At 40.1% G+C, this 24,602-nt stretch overlaps 1 protein-coding gene across 5 annotated transcripts in view; it reads left to right on the forward strand.

The window, feature by feature from the left end:
• Positions 1-821: 821 nt before the first annotated feature.
• The window catches only part of LOC126457204 (aurora kinase A-A-like), a 161,430-nt gene continuing 137,649 nt past the window's right edge, over positions 822-24,602 (forward strand). For 3 of the 5 annotated variants that reach the window (XR_007585447.1, XR_007585449.1, XR_007585448.1), the window contains exons 1-3: positions 822-978; positions 1,100-1,173; positions 8,246-8,437. Coding sequence is in view for 2 of the 5 variants with exons in the window: in XM_050093303.1 (XP_049949260.1) it covers positions 952-978; positions 1,100-1,173; positions 8,246-8,437 (293 nt within the window). In the remaining 3 variants the exon portion in view is untranslated. The remainder of the gene's footprint in view (positions 979-1,099; positions 1,174-8,245; positions 8,438-24,602) is intronic. The other 2 variants (XM_050093303.1, XM_050093304.1) reach the window with 1 other exon arrangement.

Raw genomic sequence — 24,602 nt, forward strand, 5'->3', positions numbered from 1 at the left:
CTCACCTGTAATTCCTAATACGTACTGAGGTTGAAACACATTGCACTATGGAACTATTACCTGTAACTTGACAGAACTGATGTGTTGCAGATTTGATTTACTTTATTTGCCTCTGTGAAATCCTCCTTCCGGACAGAGTAAATAGCTTCACATGACTTGGGCATTATTTAACTCAATGCTTGTTTCGAAATTGCAGTTGACAATTTTAGCTCATTGTACAGCTACTTCCTGCTGCCAGGAGTATTAAAGTAATCGCCGACCGCACTAGTGGAGAAACTGTTCATCGCATACAAATATTTTTTCACATTGTACGAGGTTCTATGGGAGTCAAAGGGTAATTATATGTTTCCAAATCCATCCGCAAATAACTTCGCACAATTAAGGTTGTGTTCGCCCTGCAACTTGTGAAATAAATTTATGTGCGGAAACTTCATTCGCTTATGTTGCCATTGTCTACACAATTTCAATCCGTATTTCTGTTTCTCGGATTCTGTTTGCAAAGACAAGTTACGATCACAGAATATAACAGAATTATCTGCAATACGAATTTCTGAATAAATAAAAGAAATTTGAGGATGCGAGAGCCTAGACACTTGGTACTGAAATTTCATTTCTATGGCGACAGATGGCGAGCGAGCGGTAGACTGAAACTTGTGTCGTGTGAACACAAAAATTGCAGCGATTTATTGCATGCAAAGACTTTTGTGCAGATATTTGCGCATACAGACAGTTGTGTGTGAAAGGGCGTAGAGCACAATAATTTCTTGCATGTAAGTGCCGTGAAGAGTTTTATGTTGGTGCACGGCCGTGGTTGGTGATACTGTACTTGCATTGCAGCATCTTTGGTGGGACGTTCAAATTTAAATGACCGTAGTTTGTTTCTGTATGTTTGTAATGTTTTGTTGATATCGGTGTCGTAGTATAGAGAGAATCGTTTCAGTTTTTTAGAAAATGAACGAGACGTACATTGCAAGTAATGTAAGTACAGGAAGATGCGTAACGAAGGCTCTACACTCTTAGAAACTCCTGCCCCCCTATAATGAGTAATAATCTTTTCGCTTGCCTTTTGAGTGAATGGTATCTGAAATGCATTTTGCAGTCGACGCAGCAAGCAGCTTTAGATGCATACGTACAGAAGCTGAAAGAGCAAATAGCACTACGTAATGGAAAACCGTAAGTAATTTTTCTCACTAATTGCTTTGGTGAAAAGGCTGTCAATACTGGTTATTGTGCTGGAGTTGTATACACGCTAAATGATGTATTGTCATGGAGGGCACATAATGTGTATCGAAACTCTTAGCAGCTTATTTTTGCATGCTGTATTTGGCGTTATTGTAGTTTAGCTTTGCTTCTGGAGGTAGAGAGATACATTGCAGAAGCGTCCGATTCCACCAGTCTCTCTGACCCCACGACGTCATCGATATGGTGGAAACCGCTACTTGCAGCCTATACAAAATGACAACGACGTCACTACAAACACGAAGAAGAAAATAAAAATGAGACAATAACATCTCATGTCAAAACTAAAATTAAAGTAACAGGAGCCCGGCGGAAAATTGTGGTTTAGGGCGGGATGATCTAAATATCCTACAACTAAATAACACGGCACCATACGAGAAAAAATCTATAAACCTTTAAATTACATTCCTCTACACCAACAAAACTACAGGAACTGGACATCATCCGTGACCTATATAGCTCAACCATAGATATTGATACAAGAAAACTAGCACCTACAACTCTGAAAAGTGCAACCAAAACACAAAAACCCAAATACACCATATTCACTACATCAGTTAAAACACGACCGACCTACTGTGAAATACAACACACAAAACACCACAGTTACTCCAGAATAAAACCAAAACAAAAATTACTACCAACAAAAGCCTCTAGCAATACCACCTCGTGTACCGACAATGCATGCTGGTACATGCCACCAGAACTCTTGTCAACTTCATGTAGTTGCCACAAATGTAACTCCTAACATATTCAGCAATAAGACAACATCTGAGGAAACTATGTCAGACATCATCACCCATCTCAGAACATAATGATACACTTGTGAACTTCACTGTGATGTTCATATGTAACAAAACAATAAAAAAACGTAAACTGCTTTTGGCACAACTGTCACCAAGCTAATCAGACATAATAAAAAGGCAAGACATATAAACGAAAAAAAAGAAAAGGAAAAAAAACACCATAACTCACTGAAATCACTTCCACAACCCATGTTACCAACCAAAGCCCTACCTAAACTCAGATCCGTGTTAGCACGACGACAACCATAACTCAGATGAACCCACACCACACATTAAACCCTGCATATCCACATCCACAAACACAGCCAACTCAAAAACTCCATGCCTTAGTGATATCACAACACCATAGGTCAAAGCAGGCTTGACCCACTAAGGTTTATCAAACCCTACAACAGTACTGCCGTCTCTCTGGTTTCCCAAATATGTTAATCTGAAATGAATCAATTCTTAACAACTTGTTGCTCACCAAATTCAACTGTTAACGTCTCAGAAAAGTAGCAAGATAGGAATTTTCCCTGACGTGAGGAATGGAATCTAAATCTGAAAAAAAAATGGTAACACAAATTCCAATAAAACTGCTCTTTAAAAATGTCACAAAGTAGGTGCATGGTATGTCCTATAACCAAGGATAGGAAAACTAAACATTGTTTCTCTACATGTAGTAACATTTTTTGCTTAGGACACATTGTTGCAATTGAGATTTTTTTATTTTGCATTTGGTTTTTGTTTATGGGTATTTTATTTTGGGGTGAGGGGGTGGTTGGGTTGGGGGGGGGGGGGTTGGGGTGTGGCTGGGTTGGGTCTTTCTTTTGGTGTGTGTGTGTGTGTGTGTGTGTGTGTGTGTGTGTGTGTGTGTGTGGTTGGGGTCGAGGGAAGAGTTGCATTACAATGTGTGGTTGTGGCTGTTGGTGTTCAGGTATTGGGACTTGTTGAGCAAGGGAAGTGTTAGATTCCATTTTATGGCATCGGGAGCTGCTATTTAGCTATACGGATCAAGGGAAGTGGTAGATTCTAACTTGTGGGATCAGGAGCTGCTGTTGAGCTATATAGATCAAGGGAAGTGTCAGATTCCAGGTGATATAGTGTTTAGTGGAATTTTGGGAGTTTTGTGTTGCCTGTGTTTTTCGTCGTGGTTTTGCATGGGAGTGTCTGTCTGAATTTGTTTATATTTATTTTGTCCCCACCCAAAAACTCCGTATTTCCCGCGCTTGTCTCGCTAGTGTCATTAGGTTTTTGGGGAACGTGTGTGTGTTAGTTTTTCAATGTATTTTCATGTGTATCATGTTTACGTATTGACGTCATAGGCGCCATATTGAATTCGTGGTTTATGGTCATTTCCGCCATATTTGTGACGTCATGGGTCAAAGAAGATGGGTGGAATCGGACGCTTCTGTATTTCCGTGGAGGTTCATAAATATAGTTTCCACCAATATTTAGAACAGAACATTTTTTTTGTATTTCCACAAAATTAAATTTAAGGTTACATAAACTCCACCAGATAATAATGCTTAATTTGTTGACTATTAATGCAGGGATAAAAGTTAAGGACATAGCACCTGAAATTACCATCTGCAGTTCTGTAATCTATCCACAGTTCTATTGTCTACAAAGATTATAGCTGTTTTGCTAAATTACTGCACTTGGGAAAAAGTATTTCCAATGTGTATTGATTTTAATTATTAAAAGGAGATTGCTGGAACTAGTTGTAGATTTATAAATAATTTTCTAAGGTACATGGCAAGTTTCTGTGTGCAACAAATGTTATGTTCAATTTTGATTCCACCCAAATTTTGAAGTAACTACAAAATGTTAGTAATCTTTTGTCCTCTTGGACAGGGCTATAATCAGCCTATTATACTGGTGTGAATAAGTTTTATTACTCCAGTAAAGAAGGCACTTCAAACTCCAGACACAGAACAGACTCTATTAACAATGATAACAAGGCAAAAAGAATGTAAGGAAACAAAAGATTGTGTGTCATCATAAGTGGCAGAGATATAAAAACATCAGCTGTATGAATAAAATATTATTCACCTTCACACAGACTCTCATGACAAGCAGCACAAAATGTAACACTCCCACTCTTGTTTGATAATTTCAAAGACAAGATCTACATTTAGTTTCAAACTTTTCCTTGGTATTGTAAACCGGTCTGTCAGATGATCTTTGGACTAGACATAGGATACAATAAAAGAATCATCATTTATACGTTCATATAGTGAAATTTTGTCTGCATGTTTAGTCCTTTGGTGGTGGTTATTGTTTTATTGACAACTGCAATGGGATCTGGTCGACAACAAATAATTGACTTGTATGTTCCAATTTGACACCTAGCTCCACCAAGAATGTGCAAAGCCACATTATTTCAGCAGCTGCATCGGATGCAGGATACTCTGCTTCCGTTTTAGGTCTGGCAACTCATTTCTGAATGCGATATTCTGTATTTTTCTGGGGCTCAAACATTGAATACTGTGTATATGGGTGAAGATTTTTCAGTTGAGTTGTGAGTATGCTGATTACCATGTGCCTGCAGACACACTAAGGTGTACCGGTCAGTGACAGCTACTTCTGTGACTTTCTTTTCCCACTTCGTTACTTCTTTAGCAAGTGTGGAAATGGATTTATGTGTATAGAAATTGTAAAGAATGAACTTCAGTGGCAGTTTGAATCACCACTGGGAGAGCTCAGACAATTCAACTGAGATACGATCAGATAGTTGTACTACGGTTATTATTAAAAACTAAAACTTCGAGGTAAATTCAGAAAATCTACATTAACAGACAAGTCTTAGCATTTTAATGCATGTCGTGTACATGTATTGATACTTTAAAATATTGATTCTGTCCTTAATTTGAGACTGGCTGCAAACTAAAAGGAAAATTTCAGATCAGCTTTCTTAAAAACTGAACATTTGTCTGGTCTTCATGGCTTCTTACCCTGAAGACTGGAGAGATAACAAGTGTTGGCACTTTGTGACTAATCTTTGTGGTACATTATTATTATTATTATTATTATTTATTATTTCTTTACTGTCTAAGACGTTAAGTCTGGTTAAAAATGGAAAGTGACGCGGACCTTGATCAAGGGTCACTTCCTTTTAACTGTATGGTATGTGTTATATTGCATTTAGGAACATTCAGGTAATTGAACATGTATCAATAATTACAGCTTTCTGTAGTTGTATATACAAGTTTGGATGTAGCTGTATTGCATTGATGTACTGGTGGATATTGTGTGGTATGACTCCTGTAGTTGATAGTATAATTGGTATAATGTCAACTTTATCCTGATGCCACGTGTCCTTGACTTCCTCAGCCAGTTGGATGTATTTTTCAATTTTTTCTCCTGTTTTCTTTTGTATATTTGTTGTATTGGGTATGGATATTTCAATTAGTTGTGTTAATTTCTTCTTTTTATTGGTGAGTATGATGTTAGGTTTGTTATGTGGTGTTGTTTTATCTGTTATAATGGTTCTGTTCCAGTATAATTTGTATTCATCGTTCTCCAGTACATTTTGTGGTGCATACTTGTATGTGGGAACATGTTGTTTTATAAGTTTATGTTGTAAGGCAAGCTGTTGCTGTATTATTTTTGCTACATTGTCATGTCTTCTGGGGTATTCTGTATTTGCTAGTATTGTACATCCGCTTGTGATGTGATCTACTGTTTCTATTTGTTGTTTGCAAAGTCTGCATTTATCTGTTGTGGTATTGGGATCTTTAATAATATGCTTGCTGTAATATCTGGTGTTTATTGTTCGATCCTGATTTGCAATCATGAATCCTTCCGTCTCACTGTATATATTGCCTTTTCTTAGCCATGTGTTGGATGCGTCTTGATCGATGTGTGGCTGTGTTAGATGATACAGGTGCTTGCCATGTAGTGTTTTCTTTTTCCAATTTACTTTCTTTGTATCTGTTGATGTTATGTGATCTAAAGGGTTGTAGAAGTAGTTATGAAATTGCAATGGTGTAGCCGATGTATTTATATGAGTGATTGCTTTGTGTATTTTGCTAGTTTCTGCTCGTTCTAGAAAGAATTTTCTTAAATTGTCTACCTGTCCATAATGTAGGTTTTTTATGTCGATAAATCCCCTTCCTCCTTCCTTTCTGCTTAATGTGAATCTTTCTATTGCTGAATGTATGTGATGTATTCTATATTTGTGGCATTGTGATCGGTAAGTGTATTGAGTGCTTCTAGGTCTGTGTTACTCCATTTCACTACTCCAAATGAGTAGGTCAATATTGGTATAGCATAAGTATTTATAGCTTTTGTCTTGTTTCTTGCTGTCAATTCTGTTTTCACTATTTTTGTTAGTCTTTGTCTATATTTTTCTTTTAGTTCTTCTTTAATATTTGTATTATCTATTCCAATTTTTTGTCTGTATCCGAGATATTTATAGGCATCTGTTTTTTCCATCGCTTCTATGCAGTCGCTGTGGTTATCCAATATGTAATCTTCTTGTTTAGTGTGTTTTCCCTTGACTATGCTATTTTTCTTACATTTGTCTGTTCCAAAAGCCATATTTATATCATTGCTGAATACTTCTGTTATCTTTAGTAATTGGTTGAGTTGTTGATTTGTTGCTGCCAGTAGTTTTAGATCATCCATGTATAGCAGATGTGTGATTTTGTGTGGGTATGTTCCAGTAATATTGTATCCATAATTTGTATTATTTAGCATGTTGGATAGTGGGTTCAGAGCAAGGCAGAACCAGAAAGGACTTAATGAGTCTCCTTGGTATATTCCACGCTTAATCTGTATTGGCTGTGATGTGATATTATTTGAATTTGTTTGGATATTAAGTGTGGTTTTCCAATTTTTCATTACTATGTTTAGGAACTGTATCAATTTAGGACCTACTTTGTATATTTCCAATATTTGTAGTAACCATGAGTGGGGTACACTATCAAAAGCTTTTTGGTAATCAATGTATGCATAGTGTAGCGACCTTTGTTTAGTTTTAGCTTGATGTGTCACCTCTGCATCTATTATCAGTTGCTCTTTACATCCTCGTGCTCCTTTGCAACAGCCTTTTTGTTCTTCATTTATAATTTTGTTCTGTGTTGTATGTGTCATTATCTGTGTAATGACTGAAGTTAATATTTTGTATATTGTTGGTAGGCATGTTATGGGGCGATATTTAGCTGGGTTTGCGGTGTCTGCTTGATCTTTAGGTTTCAGATATGTTATTCCGTGTGTCCGAGGCTTCTTTAGTTCTGTCCTGAACCAACTAATCACACTAAAAGGGGGGTTAGCCCTATTGTCGCCTTTTACGACTGGCAGAATAATAATAATAATAATAATAATAATAATAATAATAATAATAATAATATTTATTGATAACAATCTTTATGAACAGTTAATAATAGCCATTGACATTGTTTTATTTCTTTTCGTTGTGACATGTCTTAATTTCTTGTGTTAGATTGACTGTTTCACAATTTCCTGGTCCATGTCAGTACTGCCAAGGACTGTTCCTTGAAGAGAGCAGGTGATCCACAATGAGACAATAGATACCTTTTGCTGCCTTGTCTGAGAAAGATGGTGGTTATTCCCTTTACACAGTTCCCTTACCTGTGGCAGCAACTCCCATCACCCTGCTGTAAAATGGTCTCACTGCAGCTTTAATTGATGTGATTGTTCTTACGGAGCAATTCTTTGCATTCAATATGTGTATGCGTAGTGGGATGATTTGCTTTGCAGTTTTGTTGACTTAAGTTTACGTGGTCTGGTTGTTACGACATTGAACTTGGATTCAAAGGAGCAGGACTGAAATTCTTGTGTGTTCATTCAGATTTAGCATTTCCCTAAAATGCTTATGGTGAATGCTAGTATTGTTCAGAGTGACATATACCATAGTTGTTCTACCTCAAATGAGTAAATCATCAACCTCAGCTTTCCTTAAATTCCTCAAGCACAGTGAGTCTAGCATGCTAATAGTCATTTAATGTATGTTCTGACACTTGTGAACTGGTGTTCTTAAGGTAGCTTTGAGATGACAAGGAGTACCATTTCTAAAAGATAGCCTTAATTAATTGCATTTTAACGTATTTAGAGGTCACCAGATGACAATTGTAATTCTGATGTAACTTTTATTATTATTGTTTCATTTCAATTTAACATTACGACAATGATTATGACAGCAAACCAGGTAAACTTATTCCCAAGGATTTTATTTGTGGCATGTATTTCTGCAGGAAGGAATGGTGTCTTGATGACTTCGAAATAGGCCGTCCTCTAGGTGAAGGGAAGTTTGGACATGTGTATATGGCAAGAGAGAAGACAACAGGGACTATAATTGCGCTGAAAGTAATGATGAAATCGGAAATTACTGGTGCCAGAGTAGAAAGACAAGTTCTCCGCGAGATAGAGATACAGACACATCTGAGGTATTGTATTCATTTTTTTGTCCAAATGTACAATGCAGTGAATGTAGACTTCAATAACATCTGATGTCATAGAGTGACTCACTCCAGTGAGTTCGTATATTTAATAGTTATACATTACTACCTTACTGTCAAGATGTCAAAAATGGGATTGCTTAAAAGTGACTATAACAGTAGTCTTCAGACTTAATCAGTTCTGTAAATATGAACAGAGGTATATTGATAAGTGAAACTGAAGCTTGTCACATAGGATAACATACTACAAAATATTTGAAAATTTTTCTTTCAAAGTTAAGTTTTTTTTACTTATATTCCTAATAAATTATTTGTGGAATACACTGGTATAAACACAGAAAACTTCAGATACAGCATGTTAGCTTTGGAAACATTGAAATCAAAATGGTGGTAAATATTTGGGTCTTTTTATCTCAAAATACGTTAAGGTTGGCTAACTAGGTTACTTGTACTGTGCTCTGATGGACTGATGGGAGCACATCAGAAAGCTGCAATCTTCATTTCATTGCTTCTGAAGCTGTTTGTTGTGGTCGTCAGTCCACAGACTGGTTTGATCCATCTCTCTATGCTACCCTATCCTGTGCAAGCCTCATCACCTCCAAATAACTACTGAAACCTACATCCTTCTGAATATGCTTACTGTATTCATCTCTTGGTCTCCCTCTACGATTTTTACCCTCCATTCTTCTTTCAAATACCAATTTGGTGATCCCTTGATGCCTCAGAACGTGTCCTACCAACCTATACCTTCTTCTAGTCAAGTTGTGCCACAAATTCCTCTTCTCCCCATTTCTATTCAGTACCTCCTCCTCACTAGTTATGTGGTCTATCCATCTAATCTTAAACATTCTTCCGTAGCACCACATTTCGAAAGCTTCTATTCTCTTCTTGTCTGCACTGTTTATAGTCCATGTTTCACTTCCATACGTGGCTGCAATCCATACAGATACTTCAAGAAAAGACTTTCTGACACTTAAATCTATACTTGATGTAAACAAAGTTCTGTTCTTCAGAAATGCTTTCGTAGCCATAGCCAGTCTACATTTTATACCCTCTCTACTTTGACCATCTTCAGTTATTTTGCTCCTCAAATAGCAAAATTCATTTACTACTATAAGTGTGTTTTTTCCCTAAGCTAATTCCCTCAGCATCACCTGATTTAATTTGGTTACATTCCATTATCCTCGTTTTGCTTTTATTGGTGTCCTTCTTATATCCTCCTTTGGTGTCCATTCCGCTCAACTGCTCTTCCAGGACCTTTGCTGTCTCTGACATAATTACAATGTCATCGGCAAACCTCAAAGTTTTTATTTCTTCTCCATGGATTTTAATTCCTACTCCAAATTTTTCTTTTTTTTTTTTTTCCTTTACTGATTGCTCAATATACAGATTGAATAACATCGGGGATAGGCTAGAACCCTGTCTCACTCCCTTCTCAATCAGTGCTTCCCTTTCATGCCCCTAGACTCTTAAAACTGCCATCTGTTTCTGTACAAATTGTAAATAGTCTTTTGCTCCCTGTATTTTACACCTGTCACCTTTAGAATTTGAAAAAGAGTATTCCAGTCGACATTGTCAAAAACTTTTTCGGATAAGTCGTAGGATCAGTATTGCCTTCCATGTTCCAACATTTCTACGGAATCCAAAATGATACTCCCTGAGGTAGGTTTCTACCAGTTTTTCCAGTTTTTCAATTCGTTAGTAAACAATTTGTTTTAGTATTTTGCAACCATGACTTATTAAACTGATACTTCGGTAATTTTCACACCTGTCAACACCTGCTTTCTTTGGGATTGGAAATACAGTGAAAACCCGCTTTTACACTTTTCATGGGACTGGTTTAAAATGTGGGAAATAAAATTTTAAGCTGTAAAAGTTATGTATAGGATATCCCCTGGCATTTTCGCACTTTATGTACATGCACAAAATAGGCATCAAAATACTCATGTCAGGGACTTATTCATTATCAAACAATGGTTTATTATCTAACAAAAACTGCTGATGTAATGTGAACTGACAATTGGGTAGCAGAAATGTTGGATTAAATTTCAAACGCCATTATCGATGTTTTTGAAATTCCCGCAGCTGTCATTCATAATTTAAATAATGAAACATTGCATCAGTTATATATTTTTTCATGCTTAGCACAGTGCATTTCGAGAATTTTTTCTTGATATCAAGTGAAAATATTTACATAAGTGCTCTTTGTGGTGGTTTCGTATGTGGTGTTCTGCGTCTCTTAAACTGTAGTGATCTTTTTGAGATTATCCAGTACTGTGCTTCCTCAGTTATGTAGAAAACCACAAACTCACAAACTATCACTCACATTGTTTTTTTTGTGTAACATCACAAAAAATAAATTTGTAAATATTGCACTTAACAATGAGAATAAATCTCTGAAACACGTTTTGCTCAGCATGAGAATGTACTTAATTTGCACTGTGTTTAAGCCGAAAACACTTCAGCAACAGCCACGCGGGTTAGCCGCGCGGCCTGAGGCATCTTGTCGTAGTCCATGCGGCTCCCTGCATCGGAGGTTCGAGTCCTCCCTCGGGCATGGGTGTGTGTGTTGCCCTTAGTGTAAGTTAGTTTAAGTTAGATTAAGTAGTGTGTAAGCTCAGGGGCTGATGACAGAAGTTTGGCCCCATAAGATCTTACCACTAATTTTTACTTCAGCAATGCAAATTGAATGAAGGTGTCAACTAGTGCTACAAGTCACCAAAAGACGAAACACACTAAATATGGTTCAACAGAAGTGTGACGATGATTACAATAATCGCATAACTGCGCATGCGCTGTAGAGACAATTTTGAAATTGTTGTGATTGGTCATGATACGTTTATTCATACAAACCTAGTTACTCCTATCAGCCACCATGCAGATGTGAATACTACTTGTCACCCAACATAATGCCAGTATCATTTTATGTCAGTTTTTTTTTCCACGAATATTTTTCATAAAGCATAAATTGCAGGCTAATTATAAATACGTTGATGCAAAGTCGTGTATGAATTAACATTGTGGATATAGGGAATTTAATGGGAGTGATAAAAAAATGTTGTAAATCGTGGGAAAACTTTAATTCCATGAAAGCAAAAGTATGGTTATACTGTATTATATTCTTCTTGAAACCTGAAGGTATATTGCTTTTCTCATACACCTCGCTCATCAGGTGGGAGATTTTTGTCATGGCTGGCTCTCCCAAGCCTATCAGTAGTTCTAATGAAATATTGTCTACCCCAAAGGCCTTGTTTCAATTTAGGTCTTTTAGTGCTCTGTCAGATTCTTCACACAGTATCGTATCTCCCATTTCATCTTCATGTACATCCTCTTCCATTTCCATATTATTGCCCTCAATACATCACCCTCGTATAGACCCTCCTTCCATCTTTCTGCTTTTCCTTCTTTGCTTAGGTGGCTTTCTTTTCTCGAAGGTCTCCTTAATTTTCCTGTAGGCAGTATCTAGCTTACACCGTAGTGATACATGCTTGTACATCCTTACATTTGTCCTCTGGACATCCCTGCTTAGCCATTTTGCGATTCCTGGCAATCTCATTTTTGAGACGTTTGTATTCTCTTTCACCTGTGTCATTTACTGCATTTTTATATTTTCTTCTTTCATCAGTTAAATTCAATATCTCTTCTGTAACCCAAGTATTTCTACTGCCCCTCGTCTTTTTTACCTACTTGATCTCCTGCTGCCTTCACTATTTCATCTCTCAAAGTTACCCATTATTCTTCTACTGTTTTGTTTCCCCCATCATTGACAACTGTTCCCTAATGCTTTCTCTGAAGCTCTCTACAACCTCTGGTTCTTTCAGTTTATCCATGTCCCACGTCCTTAACTTCCTAGCTTTGTGCAGTTTCTTCAGTTTTGATCTACAGTTCATAACCAATAAATTGTGGTCAGTCTGCACCTGCCCTTGGAAATGTCTTACAATTTAAAATCTGGTTCCTAAACCTCTGGTCTACCGTTATATAATCCATCTGAAACCTTCCAGTGTCTTCAGGCCTCTTCCACGTCTACAGCCTTCTTTCATGGTTCATAAACCAACTGTTAGCTATGATTAAGTTACACTCCACAAGGCAACTTCCTCTTTCATTCCTTACTCAGAGTCCATATTCACCTACTCCTCTTCCTCATCCTTTTCCTACCATCGAATTCCAGTCCCCCATGATGATGATTTTCATCTCCTTTACCTATCTGAGTAATTTAACAATAGCTTCCTAAGCTAGCATGCCATATTTGATTGGTTTTGTATTTGTATATTTTGAAAATAAGCAATTTCATTAATGCATCGCATAAAAGATCTCTCCAAAATGCACCATTTTTAGTACGATTTGTTGTGCAAAAGTGGCAGGAAGTACTACTCTGGTAGATAAAACTGTTCCCATAAACTGAAAGTTTGTGTGAATATTGCATCTCGAGCCATCATTTGTGCCCATGACAACTTTCTTCTACTATACATACTGCCTCAGTAATATATGCTTGGGCTCCAAAGGCAGGGAAAATGGCTGACGGTTAAGCTGCATATCTTAAATTTTCCTGTGGTCCAGCCATAAAAAACGTATATTTGAGGAAAATGCAGACTTGAGGAAAATGTTAAAAACCCCAAAATATGAGCAAAATGTATATAATTGGCTTATATGATTAAAATCATAATCCTCACCAATATGTTATATAAAATCTATGTAAGTGAAGGAAATTAAATGTACAATACAGAGTTTACACAATAATTTGTAGTAATGAATTTCATTGGTTCTTAAAAATCACAGATGTGTAGCAGAAGTAAAAACACATAAAAAAATTGAATTTGGTTTTCGGCTACAAGGTAATAGAGCTATTTTCTGACATACTACAAGCACAAATTATACACCAAAACACGTGTTTTTGGGAGATCTTTCGTTTTTGCTCATCCAGAAAACAAAAATTGATGAACATGTTGAATCAAACTGAAAACTTTGAAGTACAGTGAAGGGTGTGTGAATCTAGTGTGGGGTTGTTGTGTTCTTTCTGTAGTCAGTGGCAGCGCAGCATACTTTGGTGTCACAAGAGCAGTGACCTGCAGTGTACTGCTTGCAAACTTTTCCTTGTTCATTGTGCTGAGTAGTTAAAGTGGAGCATTCTGCAATATTGCCAACATGCACTGTTTGCCTTCGAACTCGTCGCTTGCTGTAGTGCAAACACAGCAGGTTTAGTGAAAACACATATATACACACGAGTTTTTCTTTGCATGTGGTACTTACTGATACCAATGAATACAAAATAAAGTTGAGGCTGCTGTGATTTCACTGTTTCTCTGTCCAAGCAATCTGTTACATTTATGACAATCTGTCTGCCATCGCAATGCATTAAACACCATTTAGGCCTCCAACGAAGACGAATGGGCCACCACACAACTGTTCACTGAACAGGTTCTGTTAACTGTGGTGCCACATATAGCAAATGGCGTAGCCTACATTGGCTAGCTGCAATTGATAAAGGCATGATACATTCTGGATTCTGTCAATGTGCTCTGATCAGAACTACCGTAAGCAAAAGTAATGCACAGTAGTGGAGGGCCTACGAGGTATAACAACATAAATTGAACCTAAGTGGAAGCTGTGGTCACTCCATTTACTATACACCAATCACATTGTCCATGTTATGGAGAAAGCTGCCAAGTAAGCTTGCCATTTATCACACTGTATGCTAGAAGTCACTGCATTAGCGTGACGTCACCTATTGCTGTTGGCTGAAGGTGGAAAACAAATATCAGAGATGTTACAAACATCTGAGGTATTGTTATCTGGCAGTTTTCACCATATTTCACAGTTTTCAGTTTATTTCGCCATATAGACTATAAAGTTTTGCCGTTTTTGAGTTGAACGTAAAATGAAAGAACCCTCAAAACTGCGTATTTTAAGATACAATTTGTAGCAGTAGTGTGTCGCGAAATGGCTGTTACCTTGTACATAACTTATAAAAGTGATGATCTTTCCAGTTGTGTGCTCTACAGTATTACTAGTGGCAAAACCCCTTTTTTCCTTAATAGTTTTATTATATAATGTAAAGTTTCCAAATTTCTTGCTTGTTTGTTTATAGATTTGCAATATGGTTGTGTCGGTTGACGTTACGAATGTCGGTAAAATTGCTGTGTAGGAGTAGGAGAATGAAATTCTCACACAGACTTCGATTTATAGCTTCTGTGCCTGTTGATACTTCATAATCTAGTACCTTAGAACTTTCGAATGTTTCATAGGCAGAAGTCTGTAAACGTATTACATGTGTTAGTGTGGCATGGTGGCTGAGCTTGTTGTTGAGTGGTGTAACAAATTGCCAGCCAATAAGAGCTCACTAGCTGATAATGGTTGTTTCCTTGATTCTAACCGAGCATATTCTTCGAGACTCAGTGTTTGGATTTAAAAGGTTGACAATAGATCATGTTGCTGAATACAGTACTTTGGAAATACATGCAAAAACATGAGACTGAGTTATAAGTGGCACAAGAAAAGGTGGTGGTTGGGCCTCTTCATCACATATTGGTTCATTCTGGAACACTTCGCGTTGACTGTCCTGCTGCAGCAACATAGCAGTAGTTGTATCATAACCATATGGTGAAGTTGGGTTGGCAACACCTATTATGTATTACATCAGCATTTCTTCTCTCACTCTCTTTTGTGCCTCTTACCACTTGTTCAGTCATATCAAATGCCAATAATAAGAAAATGGGATGGAGTCAAGTGAGGTCAAGGAAGAAACATAAAATCAGGGAATTTTTAGCATTGATCTTACGGGTTTTTCACAGGGGCTAAGAATTTATGGCATAGAATTGTGAAACACATAAAATCGAAGTTCCATGGTATAGCTGAGGTCTTGGGAGGTGGGTGGAACACAGTGATGCATTGTACATTGCATTTACATTTCGGTAGAACATCTAAGAATGATTGAGTTCTGTCTTGTTCCACTGCCATAGTGGAGCGAGTTCAGACACTGCAGGAATCTGTGTACTGTTTCCCAGCCAACTGGCCACACAACACATCTGCCATTAACTTAATGATACAAGTATGCCAGTTTAAGAACAGCCTTTTACAGAATCTTCTCAGTGCTCTTCACGTATAAATATGCTACTGCTGTTGTATGGGACAACTTGTGGTCACACCATCTGAATTTTTATGGTAGTTGCCGCTAAACAGAAAATTTTTTGCGAGGAATATTTGAAGACAATGTGCTGTCAGTGATCACACCACAAACAGGAAAGAAAATTCAGCACAGCGGATGTTGCTATTTGCACCCTCTCAGCATATGATTATAATAATTAGGTTTCCACATGGTCACCTGGTATCATAGAGGGGCCTGGATATATTGTTTAATAATGAAATTGATTTCAGATAAAACAAGATGTATGAATACAGGTGACGGTACCATGATGATCTGATGCTACTTGCAGTAGGTTGCACTTGTATGCCTTCTGTATTTATTTTTTGGCAAAGCACATCTGTGTCATTCGCACTGTCTCTGGTCAGTTCCTGATCAACCGCAGAGCTTCAAAGGACATTGTTTTCCTCTTCATGTGACTTGTTGGATCACCCTCAATTTTTCTATAAACTGTTGAGTAATTCATAGCTTGAATCCATAATGAGAGCAGTGTTGCTGCGCTGTCAGTCATCCTGTGAACTATCAGTCTCTGTCCTTGCAGCTGTTGGCTGGCTGCTATTTTTTCGTTAAAGATATTTGTCAAATGTGGCAGGCCCCTGGTAATGTTCCATGTTCCTTGGTAAGTTTCCTCTGCTGTGTTTGCACATGAGTAGGAGATGAGGTGCATGACAATGCTGCTATTAAATATTGGTAATGAAGTTGGAGTTAAGAGGAAGGTGTAATGCTTTCTCAAGTGCCGACATAAGGTCATGATCATTTGCTTTGATCATGAATCTGTCATGGATTCTCATCTGGTTACTGGTGTCTTTCTGTCACTGATACTATCTCTTTGCTGGTGGTCTGTTGTGTTTCATTGCCCAGGAGGCATTGTCGAACCACTTCAGTCCCCACCCCATCCCTGCGGGCCCGGGAGTTAGAATAGGCCCGAGGTATTCCTGCCTGCCATAAGAGGCAACTAAAAGGAGTCACACCTTTCGGCCTTTATGTGATGATCCCCTGTAGGGTCTGACCTCCATTTTTCAAAATTTTCCCGAAGAGCAGGCCTGTTGGGCAAGGGCACCTTAAATGGTGCATTGTGTCCATCGTGCATTGAGATCTGTAGCCCACTTTCTCGTCGTGGCATTGTAGTCCCACTCATCATCCATTTCTTGAGTGAGGACACCTTCCTGGGTGCATTTTCCTCCACCCACTATGCAGTGTCGTTTTCTGCTCCAACAATGACTATGGAATTCTTTGCACCCCGTATCCAGCATGGTAGCCAGTCCATTGTGGTGGGGCCCTCATGTACCCTGTTGGTTGTAGCCCTGTGACTACACAGGGATCACTCTGCTGATGCCTGCGCCATTAACTCCCCGTGAATGCCAAGGAGTAGATGTCCATCACCCTGGGGCATTGGGACTCCCAGCAGTGGCCATCCTGCCAGGTGGCCTATACTGTGGCTGGGTGGCACCCGTGGGGAGGGCCCCCGGTTGGAGTGGGTGGCATCATGGCGGATAATGCATGATGGAGTGTACCACGTCATTACTTGCTGGTGATCAAACGCCAGCAGTCTCTAAGCATTCCAAGTCTCAGTAGAATGCAAGGAAGTATGATCCTAAAATTGTTCTCCTCCATGGCCACACCATAAGAGGAATGCCAGGCAAAGGATGGCAGCAAACCTTGCTCGCCCCAGTACCTCGTATGTATGAGAGCTGATGGGGATTCCTTTGTCTTGATGGAGCATCAGTTTTTTGTAGAGCATGTAGAGGACAAGTTTGGAGAGGTGGACGACTTATCCAAAATGCGATCAGGGTCAGTCTTGATAAAAACGGCATCCTCTGCCCAGTCACTGGCATTACTTGCTTGTGACATGCTGGGGGATGTTTCCGTTACCCTAATGCCTCATAAGAGCTTAAATATGGTCCAGGATATTATATTCCACGGGGACCTTCTTTTGCAGTCTGACGTCAAGCTGCACGCCAACTTAGAGTGACAAGGAGTTCATTTCGTCTGGCACGTCCATTGGGGTCTGAGGGACAATCAGGTTGCCACTGGTGCCTTCATCTTGACCTTCGAGGGTGACGCATAACCTGAGAAGGCCAAGTTGATAGTCTGCTGCTGTGATGTTAAGCCATAAATCCCTTCCCCAATGCAGTGCTTTAAGTGCTGGAAGTTTGGGCATGTGTCTTCGCACTGTACTTCCAGCATCACATGTCGAGATTGTGGACGTCCATCCCATCCCAATACTCCATGTGCCCCGCCTCCCACTTGCGTCAACTGTAGATAGCACCAGTCCCCTTGCTCACCAGACTGCAGGATTTTACAGCAAGAAAGGAAAATCGTGGAATACAAGACCCTGGACTGACTGACCTTCACTGAGGCCGAGAGGAAATTTGAGACCCTACATCCTGTTGCTATGACCTCCTCTTATGCCGCTGCTTCAAGAACAGTTGTAGCCCCAGAAGTTCCGCGAATTCCAGTTGGCTCTCAGAGCTGGAAGACTACACCTGCCCCCCTGATGGTGGAGGGCACTTCCCTCCCTGTTGCCCCAGCACCACCTACCTTAGGAGCACTGTCTTCCCCCCAACCATTGGGGACACCAGTCCCCACTTCTGAGCCGGCGAAGCATAAGTTGTCTTTGGCTCCTCTCGCTAGGAAGGGGTCCCTCGAGTCATTCCCTTCCCAGGTTTCTGCTTGTAGAAACATGACACCCGCCAAAGGCTGAAGAGTCCAAAAGCAGCTGGTTGTAGAGCTTCATGATCATCCTCAGTCCTGGAGACTGAATCAGTGAAGCCCTCGCAGCCAGAGAAACCCAAGGATCAGTGAGAGAAATCCAGAAAGAAGACCCCAAGACCAAGGGAACTGCAGTGGCACCCACACCACTGCTGCGTACAAGCTCTGCGTCTGAGGATGAGGTGAATATTCTGGCGTCTGTTGAGGACCTAGATCTCGCCAGACCTTCAGACACAATGAATATAGCATGTTCAGGAAATAAGTTGGTGGCAGCAGATCACCCTGAGGCACAGACTGCCTAATGAGTGTTTCATGCCTTCCCAGTCTCGTGATCACATCATCCTCCAGTGGAATTTCGGTGGTTTTTTCCACCACCTGGCTGAGCTACAGCAACTGTTGAGCTTTATACCTGCTTCCTGTATTGCCCTCCAGGAAACCTGGTTCCCAGCAATGCGTACCCCTGCCCTTCATGGCTACAGAGGATATTACAAGAACTGTAGCAAATATAATAGTGTCAGGTGGAGTTTGCATTTATGTCCGGAACTCAGTTTGTAGTGAACCTGTGCCCCTTCAAACTCATTTTGAAGCTGTGGCTGTCAGGATACGGATGACGCAAGAAATAACTGTTTGCAACGTATATCTCCCTCCAGATGTTGCGGTACCCCTGAATGTATTGGCTGCACTGATTGATCAATTCCCTAAACCTTTCCATAACCCCTTGTGGGGTAGCACTATGCTTATTGGCGATGGCAGAGACGTTGAAAATGTACTGTCCCAACTTGACTTCTGCCTCTGAAATACTGGGGCCGAGACACATTTCAATGTGGCTCATGGTAGTTACTCGGCCATTGATTTATCAATTTGCAGCCCGGGACTTCTCCCATCTATCCACTGGAGAGCACATGACTACCTGTGTGGTACTGACCACGTCCCCATATTCCTGTCACTCCCCTGGATGGGCTTTAAACGAGGGTGACTGGGTAGCCTTCACCTCTGCTGTCACTGTTGAATCTCCCCCACGTGGTGTCATCGATGTTGTGATTGAGATTGAGCAGGTCACTACAATGATAATTTCTGCAGCAGAAAATGCAATTTCTATGGTGCCCCCCCCCCCCCCTCCCCTCCCCCCGGACCCGCTGAATTGGTGGTTGCCAGAAGTCGCTGAGGCAATTGAAGAGTGTTGGTGAGGTCTACAGTGACATAAGTGGCACATTCCCTAGAGCACGTAATAGCTTTAAGCGGCTCTGTGGCCACATTCGCCTGCTTACAAAATGATGGAGACAGGAGTGTTGGGAGAGGTACATGTCGACCATTGGGTGCCATACGTCACCTTCCCAAATCTGAAAGAGGATCGGATGTCTTTTTGGGTTCCAGACCCCAACAGGTGTCCCTGGTGTTAACATCAATGGCGTGTTCTCTACCGATGCAAAAGCGATTGCCGTGCACTTTGCTGAGCACTATGCTCGAGCCTCTGCGTTGGAGAACTACCCCCCAGCCTTTTGAACTCTCTAACGGCGGAGGGAAAGCAAAGTCCTCTTGTTCACTACACGCCACAGTGAACCCTATAATGCCCCATTTTCAAAGTGGAAGCTCCTCAGCACCCTTGCACATTGCCCCGACACAGCTCCTGGGCCAGATCGGATCCACAGTCAGATGATCAAACATTTGTCGTCTGACTTCAAGTGATATCTCCTCATCATCTTCAACTGGATATGGTGCAGTGGCATCTTTCTATCAGAGTGGCGGGAGAACACCATCATTCCGGTGCTAAAACCCGGTAAAAATCCTTTTGATGTGGATAGCTATCAGCCCATCAGCCTCTCCAACGTTCTCTGTAAGCTGCTGGAACATATGGTGTGTCGGTGGTAGTGTTGGATCCTGGAGTCACGTGGCCTCCTGGCTCCATGTCAGGGTGGCGTCTGCCAGGGTCGCTCTACCACTGATAATCTTGTGTCCCTCGAGTCTGCCATCCGAACAGCCTTTTCCAGATGCCAACACTTGGTTGCCGTCTTTTTTGACTTGTGTAAAGCATACGAAGCAACCTGGCGACATCATATCCTTGGCACATTGTATGAGTTGGGTCTCTGGGGCCCGCTCCAGATTTTATCCAAAACTTCCTGTCACTCCATACTTTCCGTGTCCAAGTTGGTGCCTCCTATAGTTCCCCCCTCCCCTGTATTCAGGAGAATGGCATTCCCTAGGGCTCTGTATTTAGTGGCCATTAACAGTCTAGGAGCAGCTGTAGGGCTGTCGGTCTCCCCTTCTCTGTATGCGGGAGACTTCTGCATTTTGTATTGCTCCTCCAGTACTAGAGTTGCTGAGTGATGCCTACAGGGAGCCATTCACGAGACGCAGTCATGGGTTCTAGCCCACGGCTTCCAGTTTTCAGCAATGAAGTCGTGTGTCATGAACTTCTGTCAGCATCGTACCGTTTATCCAGAACCTGACCTCTATCTTAATAGTGATCCATTCACTGTAGTGGAGACATATTGATTCTTAGGACTGGTTTTCGATGCCTGATTGACTTGGATATCTCACCTTCGTCAGCTTAAGTGGTATTGCTGGCAGGATCTCAATCCTCTCTGCTGCCTGAGCAACACCTACTGGGGTGCAGATTGCTCTACACTGTTGCAGCTCTACAGAACCCTTGTTCAATACCGCCTTGACAATGGGAGTCTGGTTTATAGTTCGGCAGCGCCCTCAGCATTGTGTTTACTTGACCCACTGCACCACTGTGGCATTTGCCTAGTGATGGGAGCTTTTAAAATGAGTCCAGTGACCAGTGTCCTGGTCAGGGTATCTACGACCCGGGACAACCGGGAGATCTGGGAAAAACCCGGGATTTTTTCATCCGGGAGAAAACCGGGAAAAACCTGGGATATTTTTTGAATTCCGGGAATTTTTCATTGTTTTAGTTTTCAGTTAAATTTTTGTAATTTTGACTAGTAAGAACCGACACACTAACAAAGGATATTACTGTATCTCGCTACTGCAGAATAATACTTCAACAATAAAACATAAACGAGAGAAAAAAATGAAAATAACTTAAATTGCAAAGGAAATGCGCCATATACAACGACGACACAAGTGCTCATGCAAGCGTCTGCCGATTGAAAATCTGTCAAAGGCCTTAGGAAGAATATGCAGTGCTTCATAACAACAAATTGCCTCCAATGAGCGTGAAGTCGCAACTGTTTACATTCGATTTGTTTTAGCAGTTAACGCGCGGGCTCATGCGCATGCGCAGTAGAGTCACGTTTGAGTAGTAGATTCTCCAGCTTCTGTCAACTGGAATGTGTCTGTTGGCTGTGCAAGCAGTCGCAGCAAGCAGCTAGATACTTCCGGGAAAAGGGGGCACCTAATTCATATTCTTGAGAGGAAAAAAACTTGTTTCACAAAGCACCTAGCATCCAGCGCACATTTGCCTATCAATTAGTCATATGATTTTGAAACGCTTCTCTGTTGGTATTTGAACACATTTTAAGTTGATTTCTGAATGAATCATAAGCTGACTTTTGAATGCATGCATAGTGTACATGATGTCTCTGTCAGGAGAATCCTCGTCGCATCTACAAATAAACTTTCCACAGACAAAAGGGGACGGGGCTATACGAGCTGAGTGGAGTAAAGCCGAATGGATGAATGGCAATCGCTGTCTGATTATGTGGCTGATTGGGTGTGGGAATGATCAGCGTTGTTGTAATTACTAGCGAAATCCATAGATTCATACTATCAGAATGGAAATAAACGACTGACAGGAATAACAAGGTGAGAAAGATTATGTATTATCTTCTCGGTGTGTCCAAGAAAATGAAGTTTTGACAGAAGATGTTTGGCCAGATCGCTACACTAGTAAGGACCAGTAGTACAGTCCCCGACTACCAGCCGCTTAAGTTCTATTATGGAAGTAACGCGGAAAACGTGTTGTACGAACACGTAACAACGCCTAACCGGAGAATAATTGCGGGAGAACTAAACCAGTGATTCTGGCAGGGTTAGTGAAGTTAATCGGCGAACAAATTTTGACAGTGGCAGCAATAGCTACAGAATTGGTGATGACTGGATTGTTTGTTAGAACGAGGACGGAGAAGAAACGAGGACATCGCACAAGTTATGGAAGAATAAGACGATTCCAAATTTATATAAAAATTTTGTAATACTAGTTTTCGATGTCATGCTAGAGAAGCTGGTGCATATGAATGAAACGTGAAATTATTTCGTAACATAAAGCTTTTTGCTTGTAGTAGGCCTAATAGGCATTTGATATTGATACTTATTGGATTATATTCTGTCACGTTATAAAAATGACCATTTTTGCCAAAACAGTCTCGTTTATTTGGTGTGTTATAAAATTGCTGCCGTATTAGAAAGGCCTATTTTGTTTTATCTAGCACACAGTGACAAAATAGATGTAATCAGATCGAGAAACCACACCAGTCTTAGGTATTATTTGTATTAACAGTTTTTTCAGTATTAGATAAATACATTTCGATTTTCCATGTAGCAAAACGTTTGACAAACTTTGATGAGGTAAAAGATTCTTTCATAGAAAGGAAAACACGCCATGTAAAGCTGTAGCAAGATTAGAGAGAGAAAAATGCTGGGAGCTAAGGTTTGAAGAAATGTGTAATTTCTTGCTTATCTCTTGTCAGTACTGGTTTTATACATCCTATATTTAATTTTATGACACACAAAACAGAAAGTTATTAACTAATGGGCAATGAAGAGTTCAGATTTTCCGAAGAGTTCTTGTTCTCTCGATTACAAATAATCCCATCCGCTATTAATTGCGAGATTTTTTTTTTTTAAGAGAGGCAGGCTGCCAAACCGGCCGACTGGGAGCAGTAGAGGCACCACAGGACATTTCAATTTCCACTCTCCTGAATATAGTTTGAACGTGCAGTAGAAAAATGCTTTATGAAGAGGCATGGAACTGCACTTGGGCATACTTAAGACCAAATAATATGTCTTACATTTCTTCGAATACATACGTTTTATGTTTCAGACTTTTCAGAAAGATGTGCGCTACAAGATGAACATATTTTGAAAATTCGATTTTATACGGGGCTGATGCGCAGAGTCGTGATGACTGGGTGGTGTGTAATGTCCCTACGTTTGTTAGGTTTAAGTAGTTCTAAGTTCTAGGGGACTGATGACCATAGATGTTAAGTCCCATAGTGCTCAGAGCCATTTGAACCAATTGATGTGCAGAACAATTTGAGCTATAGTGGGTAGTCTCCACGTGACCCGTGTTTACGTTCAGTGATTTTGCTGTTTCCCCTTCGTTTACTCTCACGTCAAATGAAAACAAAATGGATATCCGTGGCCGGGAGCTATCAAGTGAATTAAAACACATTCACATAATTACTAAAGGCTGAAATATGTCATTAGTTTCAGATTTTATTTTATTTCCACCTTTCTGACAGTCAAGCATTAATTGCCTTGCGGAACAATGAAGTTATTTTTGTCTGTTTGCTAAAGAAATTTGTCTATTGCTAATCTTTTCCGCTGAGGCAGTCAATGTATCTGAAACGAAATGTTTATTTCCACAGTACTGGGTAGTTTCAACTGTTCGGTGCATTTCAAGTGCACGTTTTCATTTTCTAGCACGTATGGCATTATGCCGCAATAAAGAACCAAACATGATATAATACAGTACTGGTGCTCCAAGAAAATTTACATCCCGAAAACCACACTTAAAAGCTTAATATCAGGTCGGGGTCTACGGTACTTCATTGGGAATCTGGACATACGAGTGTGCCTTTAAGTATGCACTTTAAATGTGCACATTTTGATATGGTTCACGAAATTCCGATGCTCTTCCAGTATCATCTTTCATTGATGATCTTTTACACGTATGTACATACGGGTTTCCTACGTCATGATATATACCCAAGCGCGGTGTCGCCTGTTACCTGAGCTCTCTGGCAACTGCTGAAACGAACCTATTTGTAACAGGACGCGGGAAAATATTACGATTGGTGGTTTGAAAAGCGTTACTTTCAAAGTAAATATTCTTTTACGTAGGTTGAACTACGTACAAGAATGGACCGTGAATTTGTTAAATCACAAAGCGTTTGACTCTCATTTAAAAGTTAGGTGTCTGATGACAACCCATTTAGAAGCATTTTGAACCCTCGAACCCTGAAGATCAGACATTTATGTCATTATTAAAAATTTTACTGGCACATTTGTATGATATCTCTTAAAGTGTAACATGCACAAAAAAATCAACAGTATATGCGAAAGCTTAGCTTCTCTTGCAGCTTGAGACCAATATTTTATGTGAAAGCTTTGCATTTC

This window comes from Schistocerca serialis, chromosome 2 (assembly GCF_023864345.2).
Source record: "Schistocerca serialis cubense isolate TAMUIC-IGC-003099 chromosome 2, iqSchSeri2.2, whole genome shotgun sequence".
Taxonomy (NCBI): domain Eukaryota; kingdom Metazoa; phylum Arthropoda; class Insecta; order Orthoptera; family Acrididae; genus Schistocerca; species Schistocerca serialis.